Raw genomic sequence first — 13,491 nt, forward strand, 5'->3', positions numbered from 1 at the left:
TTAATTTAAAAATGCTCTCAATCGATTAAAGAGAATTGTTAGAAGAAACTATGGTGCTTAATGGTGTTATTATTATGTGACAAAAGAATTAAAAACAAAGTACCCCCCAAAATTCCTCACATTAAAGCTTTTACAAAAGCAGCATATATGCAATTCTAATACAAGCTTGAATGCTTTTTAGACTCCACCTGTACACATTTTTGTTTGGTTAGGCTTTTAAATAAGAAATAAGAAGAAAAAAAAATTTAAAGACTATAGCTTACGTAAGAGGCTAACCTGTTCCACAGCAATTTGGGAATTAAAGCCGTTTAAGTTAAGCTTCCACTATCAACAACTGTGGTTCAATCATTTCTAATAGCAAGCTTCTCGTGTTTTGGTAATGGCCATATCTCTTTTTTCTGATATAAAATCACCTTCCCACAAAGGATAGACCCCACGTCATCCACATTATGCAAACAGAACTATTTTGTAATAATTATGTATTATTTTACTATATAGTATATAGTCATAACAGTTTTATTACATGTGGTCCAAAGTGTCTGCTGTATCTTAAAATTACTATCAGTTTTACTAAAGATAAAAATTACTCGTTTATCAAAAAATCAAATAAAAAGGTAAAATTTACTATCAATTTTATTACAAAAAGTTATCTATTATCAGCTAAGAGTCTTGTACAAAGTGCTTTCTAGTCTAAATAAGAAAATGTTTAAGTTACAAAGTTAGCAGCATGTTATAATTATTTCTCAAAATTAAAAAAAAAAAAAGTTAAAGAGGGTGACATATTCAATAAATAAACATGACCATTCTACTTCATGGACCATATAGTGACAGACTCTGCCATCCATTTCAAATATTATCTAGTTTTTTTTTCATGTATAATTTTTCCAGACAAAGGGTTACGGTCAGGATGGGCCTCCAGAATAAATTTGTTGGAATAATACATGATGCGATGCGACGCAACGAGATGAATATCAAGGTTAACTAAAAAAGACATGGAAGCCACAATATTTCTGGGCCAGAATGATTGTAGTAGCTTGAGATGATTTTGTTCTTGTAGAGAGACAGAAGAGAGAGAGAGAGAGATATATATATATATATATATATTCAAACCCATGCTTGAGATGGAAAGAAAAGATTCCAATGATAATTACATGAGAGATATTTACACAATCCAACAAACATTCCAGCTCAAGGAACTTGTGATAGACACAGAATATAAGGTCATTCTGCTCAGCCACTCGAAGAAGGCCCAAAGTACATGCAGATGGGTGGATTGATTCTGAGAATAGAGAGGATTGCTGATGGAATAGTCCAGATGCCATCACCACATATAAGACCCGAAGCAACAGCCCCCGCATAGTCCTCGGCATCCTTCCGATTAATTCGTTCCCATATATACAATATCACTGTCCCAACAAACATGTCTATAGCAAAGTAAGCTCCAATATAGAAGGGGACTGCCATAGCCATTGGAATTGGAATATATTGGGAGACCTTTGGGGGAGTCACATCCCTCAGGAGGTTTATAACCAGAGCTGCAACAAAAAACACACAACATATGGCCAAGCAATGCTTTGGGAGCTCAGAGAAGCCCTGAACACCTAGGATGGCCATTTCCCTGAATATTACAGCATATGGTGCTTTGTAAGGACCATCAGGTGACCCAATATCAAAAGCAGTCCAAAACAACCAGAATGTGAGGGGGGCAATGATACAACCCATGGCTGTTCCAACTAGCTGGCTCACAAACATCGACTTAGCTGAAGATAGAGTAAGGTAACCAGTCTTGAAATCTTGCATGAGATCCGCTGCAGTGGCGACAATGGTCATCATAACCCCACAAGCTGCTAAGCCGGCTACAACCCCACCATCGGTTCCAACCAATGAAGCAAAGATGAAAAGACCAATCTTTCCGTAAGTTGAAGCCAAGCTCCAATCTGTGAGCCCAGTGCCATAAGAGTTGCAAAAGGCAAGGGCAGGGGCAATAATGTATGAGCCTAGAACCAGATACCACTTGAGGGGTGGAAAGATGAGTGGCATTGTCGCTGTTGATATTGCAGCCAGACCCACGTATCCAGAGGCTGCAACCCAGGAGGGTATCCTGTCTTTAAGAAATACCTCATCCCTTCTTTTTTGCTCCGTTAGTAGTTTAGAACTCTCACCATCTATCAATGCACACATTGGAGAAATGTCAATAACAGATGTGTCGCAATAGTACACTGACCAGTTTGCAATTTCAACCAATGATTGATGTTTCATATACGACACTGTGTGTGTGTAATTTATCTTTTTCTTAAGCTTATTTGCTTGCGTACAGATATTTAAAGCTTCGATTTTTAAAACTACAACTGCAATTTTACCCACTTTCAGCAAAGAAGCAAATCAGCAAATAAACCAATCCAGACCCACAACCATTTGGCCTCCCGTTATGAAACCACACTTTTTCAAGTACATAAAACCTCACTTTCTTCTAGGTATAGCCTTTTCAAATAAACCATTTTCAAAAAGCTGGAAAAAATAAGTTGTACCAAACAGGAGCTCATATGAGGATTAGACTTTGAATTCAAGACATAAGAAAAGAAATTAAAATTGTAGTGGTCTAAATATTTAAGTGAATCACAGAAATGTTTATTATAATTTAGCTATGCTAGTACATGACTTAAACCAAGGTCATATCTGTCTTGCAAAGAAACATGGTGGGTGTTCAATTACCATTATTTCAATTTGCTCTTACAACATCCATTAAAAAAATGCTCTTAAAACACAACTCAGGACTAATATAATTGTAAATATAATGATATAAGAAAGTTTGACAAATAAAATCAGAAAAAAGATATACATTCCTAAGACATATGACTATTGCAAACAAATTGACAGGGACACATCTTTAAAGAAAATTCAAGTCCCCCTATATATCCTTACCTAGAACCTCCGTAGTGACAGGAAGGTTGCTCTGTTTGGTGCCTTTGTTGCAGATTTCCTTAATGGTTATGGCTATTATCTTGACCAAATTGTAAAGACCATCTCCAAGGATAAGTGAAATAGCTATAAAGACCTGCAACCAACATGACAGGCAGGAAAAACCACTTTAGAGCAGTCATAAGAAGATAATATTAAACCAAAGCATTGGAGAGAGAGAGAGAAAAGAAAATAGCTATACTATGTGGTTTACATCCCACTCAGGTGGCACTTGCCTCAAGCCTGCACCTACCGGCCTTTTTTTCCTCAATGGATTGAGATGTAAGCCACAAAAAGTCAAAATCTCTTTTAGGATTATGTAATTTGTGTGGAGGCATGAGACTAGAAACTACAAACATAAATTGTGAAAGGGAATAAGAAAAAGTGCTTTACCATACCTTGTATCCATAAAGACCTTTAAAATCATTGCTGCCAAGGTCAGCTGGATACCAATCTCCAGCATGTTGGGAAATGAAGGGCCAAAGGAAACCCCACGATATGATAGCCCCAAGCAGAACTGAGCAGTTGACTATATGTGGGCAAATTAGACCACATCCAATATAAGTTGGACTGAAGTCAAAATAGAACCTGCAAGAAGCGAATCATATAAAACACCATCATATATGCACAACATTCCTCATGAAACAGCTCAACCATATGAAGTCAATGCACACAGAAAAATGCAAACGCATACGGCATATACATATGCACATAATTACAAAAAACACAAACATCCACAACTAGATAAAGCTCAAGCACACACATATTAACTAACTTTCTTTTTTACTTTCCTCCTCTTCTGTTGGCCCCAAGGGCAATTAAATTATCAGATATGAAGGATGAACCCCTTATCAGATAAATTTTTGGTAAGAGTCCAATGGCACATGACATCACTCGATTATCACACTAGAAGAAACAAATTGCAATGTGAAAATAAGACGTATATTATGGCACCGCTTTACATATTAGTCACTCTATATGGCAAGGGAAATGCAGGGTTCAATCCCTACTAAACATGACAAACACCTTAAGCTACATCCCGTGCACACCCCTTTGCTTTGGTGACATCAGTCAGTAGTCCATTGTATTCACCATACTCCAGTTAATAGGGCAAAACATCCAATAAAGCTGATTTTTTTTTAAAGGGCATTTTTTGGCAGGGAGAGGGGTGAGGGGTTTGCAAGTGAACGAAAAATAGAATTAAGAAAGTAAAGTGAAAGCAAAAGAACCTTACGTGTTCTTATATAGCAACAAGCCAAGGGTGGGAAAATTATCAAATCCACAAGAATCTCCAATACCACTGAAGAACCACTTAAAGCAGCTCCAAAAAAAACTTATGCTCAAATATTTTCCAAGACAACGGACTTGATTCCTGTCAAATGTTAATCTTCAATTAGAAATAAGGCAACCATAATGCTTTTCAAATGAATATACACTGTGCAGTTAATTCTGCAACATATACACATGCCCAAGGTGTTTCTATAATGATCCAGTAAGAACTAAGCAATGCTAACCAATTTTATTTGGGGTAAGGTGCACTACTACCATTTGTTGGAGTGCATAATGTTAAAAATTTATCAGAAGTTTCTTTAACAGTGTCCTAAAAGCTCTGTGATATTTTCAGATATAAAGATCTCTCATCTTTCATTTGATATCTTTGTTTTTGTTCTAAGTTTCCTATCAACATAAATTTTTTATTAATTCTTCCCCAATCATCTTACATCAGCAGGTACAACCAATGAGCACAAGCTCAGATGGCTCTTGTAAGAGCAAGGTGGAGGCTGTCATCATGGATTCAAGACCCACCAGGTACATGTCATTACCACCAAAAAAAAAAAAAAAAAAACTTATTTCAAGATCTACAAATCAATGAAGAGTTTCATATATTTAGAACTTACCCTGCAAGCTCAGCTCCCGTCTTAGTATGAAAGCTATTTATCAACATTGCAGTTGCTGTGCCACTAGGATATGTAAGCTTATAATCCATGACCATAACCTAAAAGCACACACAGAAGAGACATGATAAAACAAGCTCAGAAAGAGAGAGAGAGAGAGAGAGAGAGAAGACAATCTTTGATGTTAAACAGAGACAATATAAGCAAAAGAGTTCAGATGCAAGAGAACACTTTCACTTGCTCGTATTAATTAAAAAATGTGTTATAACACGAAAATTGCAGCTCCTTATAAAATAATGCATGGTAATGATTAAGTATTGCAAAAATCTCTGAGGTCTCAAATTAATATTAAACAATCTAACAAACAAACTTGAGAGAAAATAAAAGAAAATGAAAAACCATACAACTTTACCATCTACAGGTGAACCAAGCCCTCTATAACTCTATCTGGACAACACATCCACAACCAAATTGGACTTGTAACTAAACTCTTGCATAAATTCGCACACATAAGAACAATAATGTTGCAATCTACAACAATGGAAGCTACCTTACGAAGTGGAACAAGACTAAAAAGGCCAAGGAAGCTGACGATAAACAAAAAACCCATCATCCACCACAGGCCTGGGCTCTTAACATCTTCAACCCGGTTACCCGGATAATCAGTACCAATGAGTTTATAAGTTCTCTCATCCAAAGCAAGCAAATATGAACCAAATCCCCCTGTCATCAATTAGACATTCAGTAACATAATCAAACATAAGAAATCAATGAGCACAAAATAGCAAAATTTACTACGACATCCTATTTTAAGAATAGAAATGGTATCAATGCCAAGACAGTTCAGGTCAAAAACTAGTAGAAAAGGAAATAATAATAAAGATCTGCTTGTGAAGGGAGAAAACCCTTTCATATGTCAATAACATTTATCTATAATGCCTCATCTACTCAGAACTTCTACACAATTACTGCACCTTCAGTTGTTCATTTTGACATTGCTAATGTTTTTTATTTATGATCAATAAACTTAATAACAAATTTTATCCCAAGCAATATAAAAGTTTATGTTTCAAATGTGGTCAGTGATAGTTTAAATAATTCTTTTCTTTTCTTTTGGAATGACAAACTTTGAAAATAGAGTATTCAAAATATTTAGTCTGAATGTAACATTTCCAACTGCATGTTCTTGGGGGCTAGATCCGTGCAAGCACAGCTAGCAACATTTTAGCTTTAATTAGAATAGATTTTCTAATAGCTGAATCACAGTCACACTTTACCAAACTTGAGAATTAGTTCCTATTTCCAAGTTTTTGCAAAATCTACCCTTTTACTTAAAACATCTGACATAATGTCAGAATCCTTTAAAATTGAAAAAAAAAAAAAATATTACTTCTCCATAACTAATAATCTTACTTTTTCCTTCTTAAGAGTACAAACATTTAACTATTGAGTGATGCAAGGGATACTACAAATTTTAGTACAACTGATATGTCAGTTATTGAAATCCACCAAACACATTCATTACCACATCCATTTTCAAACATTTTGTAGAATCTTTAACATTTTCCTTTAACTAATTCATCATCAGCGATTTAACCTTATCTAAGAGCATCTCCTATGGTCTATGCAAAAGCAAAATATTCTCTATAATAGAGAATGAGACAAAAAAAAAAGCCACTCTAATGGATTCTCTATACCCAAAAAAAATTTTGGCTCATGAACAGTAGCTCATCAAGTCTGATGGCTACTGTTCATTCTTCAAATTTTTTTTATTTATTATAATAATCAAATGTTGAATAAAAAAATGTTGGAAGTTGTATAGTCGTTAAAAAAAGAATAAAGAATGAATGAAGAAATAATATTTAAATGAGATAAAAAATTGGATAGAAAATCTATTGAAAAGTATATTGGAAAAAATGAACAGATAAAAAGTAAAAATTACTGTTTATTCTCCGAAACAGTACAAAAATCTGATGAATTTGTTAGAGATGCTCTAACAAACACAAAAACAGAATCATCAGCAAATAGCAATCAAATCAATCCTAGCCTCGCATGCACAAAAAAAAAACACAGCTCACAAATGTCACACTAACCAACTAAAAACCCAAGTCACAAATCAAACCTAGTACAAAGAAATTTTACAAACCCAAAACAAAACCCATATATTTAACACAGTTCTCATTTCATGTTATAGATTTAGCTTGACTTGTCATCGAAACCAAATATTATACCATTTCTTATTTACAACAAAACAACAAGGTCTTAGTCCCAAAAAATTTGGGGGGTCAGCTTTGAATGCTCAACAGATAGATAGATTAGTTAGCGTCAGTCACATGTATTATACCATGAAAAGATATATATGCCGTCTATTAAATCTTAGAGCTGAATTGGATAATGGGTAGATACCACTGAATGCGAGGCCATAGCAAGCAACAACACAGGTCTGAATAACGGTGTTCTCTTGCCTGGTGAAGGGCTTAACGTGAAAACCTAACTTGGACAAGAAGCTAGTCCATGACTTAACGAAGAAGAAACCCAACAACCCAGCTGCCACATTAAGGGATGGAATGATCCCAACCGTCAGATTGAGCTTGTGGGTGATTATGCAAAAAAGGGACCCCAAAACAGCACTCACGGCTAGCCCTCTGATCGTGATCTGCTCCTTCCATTCAGGGATTTGATGGTGGTCAGCGTCTTCAACGGCCCTGATCTTCTGGGTCTCTTCCACCAACAACGGCTCTGATATCTCCACGGATGAACCCTCCGTTCCCATCAATATCGTTTTTTTTTTCTTTCTTCACTTTCCTTGTTGAAAAATCCAAATAGAAAGAGAGAATATATGGTATAGCTGTATTGGGTTTTGTTTTGTGTGCAAATTGGTAATGGGGTATGCGTCTGTGTGTGAAATAAATGTGCGTGGGGTTGTGGATTGGGTGAAGGAATGGCAGCGAAAGCTATGGGGTTGGAGGTTGGTTTGGAAGTAACTGCCTTTTATTGAAAGAGCTGTGGTCCAATGAGAATGGTTGTTTGTGCTAGCAAGTAACTGTTTTTTATTTTTTTTGGGAGATATTTTTTAAGAAGCAAGAAACTCTTTGTTATTGTAAAAAGTTGTAGGTGGATCTATTATTGTATTGTGACTATTGTCCCCCCATACAATGGGTGGAATTACAGATAGTGAGAGATCATATATTAGATAAAGTTGGATATACCTAATTTGCTACTGAATTTATCTAGCTTTTACTTTTACATTATTACACACATTTCAAAGCAATTTTTTTATTTTTTATTTAGAAAAAAAAAAATACGACAATTCCTCAAAACCATAAACATTTGATAATTGGTAAAATCAGTGTAGATATATTGTTTAATAAATAAATTATTTGATTTATTTAAATAATACCCATAACTTTAAAGTAAGCAACCGTATCAGATCGTGCATAATCTTGCAAAATATAAAAAGTAGTCAATTTTACACATTTTGAGCAAAAAAAACTCACATTAGTGGATGTAAAATTGTGTATAAATATATGCACGGTTACTGTAACTCGTGCATTTAATATTTTAGTATTTTTTAGTAGTGTTGGGTTTGTGAGAGAGAAAGAGGGGTAGTAAGTGAGGAAATAATAAAAAATTGTAAAAGAATAAATATTTTATTAAATAGATGTGTAAAATAGATAGATTGATGTGGGTATTTTGTAAAAATAGGTGTGTAAAAAAAAAGTAGTTTTTTTATGTAAAATAGACAAAAAATTTGCATGAACTGATGCGGTTGCTCTAATGGGTTGGAAAATGCTTTATCTATTTATTTAGTTGTGCTCACCAAAGTAAGAAATGAGAGCTTTCATGGCTCTCTTGGTTTGGACCGACTAGTGAGCACCTGTCAACAACCACTCCTTCCTAAGCATATTTCCTTTTTTGGTAATAAAGCATACTAGTATTTTATGACATGAGTTTTGTCAAACACATCCCATTACAATTAGCAGGAGAAGAGACAAGAGAGAAAACTTATTTACTAGAGAAATAAAAACGGATGATATTATTGCTAATACAAATTTCATTAAACTTTTATATGTATATATATATATTAAAGTTTACTAGTAGAATTTGTATTCCAAAGAAACTATAAAAATATATTATATCGGATCTATATATATAACAAATTAAAAAAGATTAAATTTTGTAAGAATATGATGTAAAACTTATGTTTCACCCCTCCAATTCCAATATGCTACATCATCTTATTACATAGTTAATAATAAACATAATCCCACCCAATCAATTCTAATTCCTATATATAAATCCAACAAAATTGGAAGATTATTGAGATGTTATTAGGTATGGTAGGATGTATTGAATTTTAAGTAAAAAATGCTGATATGACAATCCTTTATTGAATAATGTAAAATATGGATTTTACACACCATCCTTACCAAATTCGTACTCATAGAAAAAAATTACTCAAAGCTCACTACAAAGCATCACACTTGGCTTATTTGAAAAGGTTTGCGTGCAAATTTGCACCATCCAACCTCTATTGACGTGGGTTCCAGTTAACTTAACTGGTAAAGTCTCTGATAGTTGAATAAGAGCCTCCTACATCAAAAACTAATTGGTGTCTTAGTCTGATGATAAAAAATATCATTAAGAGCGGACACCATAAGTTGAAACTCTCCCCAAAAAAAAAAAAAAAAAAAAAACCTCCATAGACATTTCTTTGGTTTATATAATTAATAAAATATTTCCTTTTATGTGTTGAAATTGAGGTTGTAAAAAAATATACATTAAATTAAAGATAAGTTAGTCAAGGTCATGACAGCCCCATGTAGGCACACAGCTAAGCTCATGGCATGCCCGCATAACCATGTAGCCAAGGCCTCGGCATGCTCGTGTGTAGAGATGACAATAGGGCAAGGTGGGTTCGAAGGGTAAGGTATTCGCCCCTGCCTCACATGGTTTTGTCTTACCTCGTTCCCGCCCCATCCCGTATAACGAGGAAAATTTTCTTGCCCTATCCCCACCCCTTGGGGCCCCACGAAGCCCCGCCATATCCTGTAAAACTCTACTTTTTGTTCATTTATCCACAACTATTACAATTATTTTCAATAAAACCTATTTTGTTAATAAAAATATACTTGAAATTACAAATAAATTTATCCTATCAAATCAAACTAATTTTTAGAAAATATTGAATAATATTATTAAAGTGTTTAACAAGACAATATCACAACAAAAACAAAAATCTCATAATACAAAATCATTAGTTCAATAGTATATAAATTTGTTTATAATAAAGACAAAAGAAAATTTTAAAGTTGGTACCTCATTTCCAAACTTGCTAGAGAAAAAAAAAAGGTAGAAAACCTTATTGGGTAAAATAAAATAAGATGATGATATGTTTGTTTAAATAGTGGGGTGGGGCGGATTTGAAAAGTCTAACCCATCCCGGTCTCACCCCATGGTGCAGGGCTAAAATCTCACCCCATCCTCGCACCACCACCTTTGCGAGGTGGGGAGAATCTGCATGGGCCGAAGCAGGGAGGAGTGGGTCAAGCGAAACAGGGCAAAATTGCCATCCTTACTCGAGTGCACGTTGTCTATAGGCCATGGTAGCCTGGTATGGGCACGCAGCCATGGCCATGGCATGCCTGCATGCACACTACCTAGGTGTTAAGTTAAAATAAATAGACCTATAATATAACTTTACCAATTTCTCCCCAAAAAAAAAAAAAAAAAAAAAAACCCAAAATAACAGAAAATTACATAAGTTGTACTTGATATCTATCTAGTAAACAAAAATTTACATAAGTTGTAGTGTTTTTTACTCAATTACATTATTAAGTTCTAGATTTATGTCTATCTAAGTATCTAACAAATAAAAACCTTTTCATTCGTAAGTAAAACTATAACTTAATTTTAAAAAGGAATTATTTACATGCAAAAAATCCTAATAGATAAACACAATATAATAAATACGCTATTTTATTGCAGATTTTGTTTATTGTTTTTTTTTTAATTTTTTATTTTTTATCAAGACTTAGGTACAGTACTTAAGTGTTGTTCCTTAGGTTCCCCTTTTAAGATTTTGTCATGTGGATTTTTTCTCATGGAATGAAAGTATATTTTTTAGTTAAGTAGCCACATAACTGAATCTTAATAAGGGAATTTAAGGAATAGCACCTAAGGTACTGTACATAAGTTTTGTTCCCTTTTTTTTTTTTTCATTTAAATATTGCTTAGCATTAACATGAATGATTTGTTATTTTCAAATTAGTCTCAACTACTATATGTATATGTCAGCATGTACATGTGTAAATGTGAACGTCAAATATAAATTTTGCCCCCCTCAAGTCATAACTTGACTCCACCGTATGGGCATTAGATTTAAATTAAATGCAAAGAATTTAATCCCAATTCATATATCACTTGATACATGTTTACATTGTCGATAATTTAGTAATAAATACAATTATCAATCAAAAATATTGGAAAAAAAGAAGTGATATTTAGGTGCCTGAAAACATGTCAGCAAATAAAGGAAGTCATATGGTAAAGTAATATTTAAAAAAAAAAAAAAAAGTTGGTTTGTTTTCGTTTGAAAATTAAGACGCTTCATTTGTTTCACATTAATGTTTTCCAGAAAAATGAGTCATTTTTCAACATATATTTTTTCAGAAAATTATCTCATTTTTCTATTTTTGGTATTTTTTTTTTTTTTTTTTTCTTTTAGAAAACTATCTCATATACCTATGTTTAGTTGAGTTTCTCAAAAAAAAAAAAACCCTATGTTTAGTTAAAAATTGTGATAGAGTTGTTTTTAATAATTTTTATATTGTCACTTAATTTCCTTAGGGGTGTGCAGAAAACCCACCGACCCGCCAAACCCGACCCAACCCGACCCGACCCGTCGGGTTGGGTCGGTTTTTAAGGCTTGGTGGGTTGGGTTGGGTTACAAAAAAAATTTTTATGACGGGTTGGGTTGGGTCTGGGTCATAAAATTACAAACCCGCCAAATCCAACCCGACCCACCCATATATAATATATATTTAAAATATATTTTTATATTTAATAATTTTTTTAAAATCAATTGTAGGGAACTTTTATATATATATATATATATATATATATATATACATTTAAATATATATTATATATTTAATAATTTAAAAAAAATGCACAGTTGTAGAACAGTATTTCCTCAGTTCCTTCTACTAATACTAATTTAATATATATATATATAATATTATATAATTAATAAATTTTTTTAAATAATCAGTTCTTCCTATCCTATATAAAAGCCAATTAGTTCACACAAATCCTAATAAATTACTATTGTTATTTAGTCATTAGTGTTGTTTGCTTTTAAAGAGTTACCTTGATACTAATCTTTAGGTTTTTTTTAATATTTTAATTTTTTTTTATACTCAATTTAATAATAATAATAAAAAATTTCAAACCCATAGGTTCAACCCGACCCAACCCGACCCATGTGGGTTGGTTTGGACTTATGTGATGGGTTGGGTTGGGTTGGGTTTTTTTTGACCCGCCATGGTGGGTTGGGTCAAAAAATCCCCTCAACCCGACCCAACCCGACCCATGCACACCCCTTTAGAGTGACATATAAGATAAAATTGTTTTTCGAAAAATTTTACAAGAAAACAATCTATGAAAAATAATTTATATTTTTAATTGGATTTTTGGTTAATCAAAAATAGTTTTACTTTGACATATTTTTTTCTAATGTTACCAACATAAGAAAACGTAGAAAACTATCTTCACAAAATGTTTTTCATGGAAACAAATGTAGCTGTTGTTTGACTAAGACTTTCTTATATTATGGGTTAATAATAGACTTTGAATTATTTATTACAGCATTTGTTTAGTTTGGATGATGCCACCTAACCTATAATTTTTTTTTTTTTTTTGAGAAATAATTACAATATGCTGCTAACCCTGCAACTCGAACAATTTCCCCCTTAGACTCCCAAGAACTTTGTGCATGGGGAGGTGCCAATTAAGCTACAAGGCCTTTAGTACCTAACCTATAATCATGTTGCAGATAATTTATCTATCTCAATCGTTCATTTATTATATATTTCATATAATATATAGCTAATTTTAGAAGACTATTAAAATTTAAAGATTAGATCATAAGAAATGACCATATATTTTTTTTTTTTTTTTGATAGGAAGAAATGACCATATTTGGTGGTTTGGTAAATGCCAAAATCAATAATGGAAGCCAAGAATTTAAAAATAAGATCACAAGAAAAGGCAGTCCATATTAGGCGGTTTGGTTTCATTAATAATAAAATTAAGAATGGAGACTCAGGTCTAAGATATTTGAAAATAAATGGATCGAGTCATTGGGAAGAAAATATACGAATAACTACTTTGATGCAAGTTATTCAGAGGAAAAATTGTTCATTATTTCTGATGCAAGTTGGTGAAAAATTGATCACTGCGACCAGAGATCAAAGTCAGCAAATGCCATGTGGTTCTAGCTTTTATATATATATATATATATATATATATATATATGGTAAATTCCACAAACCTACCCTAAGGTTTGTTATAATATCCAACTAGGTCCAACACAATTTAAAACCTACCAATTTCATCCTAAAAGACCATTTTGTCC

The 13,491-nt window shown here is 33.2% G+C and overlaps 1 protein-coding gene across 1 annotated transcript; it reads right to left on the reverse strand.

Annotated features, from left to right (window-relative positions):
* Positions 1 to 782: 782 nt before the first annotated feature.
* Positions 783 to 7,846, reverse strand: LOC115976411 (probable metal-nicotianamine transporter YSL6). The gene is made up of 7 exons (XM_031097676.1): positions 7,260 to 7,846; positions 5,404 to 5,576; positions 4,857 to 4,954; positions 4,193 to 4,330; positions 3,357 to 3,546; positions 2,923 to 3,055; positions 783 to 2,165 (listed from the first exon to the last, which is right to left on the reverse strand). Exons 1-7 carry the CDS (start codon positions 7,624 to 7,626, stop codon positions 1,231 to 1,233), a joined length of 2,034 nt encoding a protein of 677 aa, XP_030953536.1. The 5' UTR covers positions 7,627 to 7,846; the 3' UTR covers positions 783 to 1,230.
* Between the last annotated feature and the right edge of the window lie 5,645 nt (positions 7,847 to 13,491).

The sequence above is a fragment of the Quercus lobata genome, chromosome 2 (assembly GCF_001633185.2).
Source record: "Quercus lobata isolate SW786 chromosome 2, ValleyOak3.0 Primary Assembly, whole genome shotgun sequence".
NCBI classification, from domain to species: Eukaryota; Viridiplantae; Streptophyta; class Magnoliopsida; order Fagales; family Fagaceae; genus Quercus; species Quercus lobata.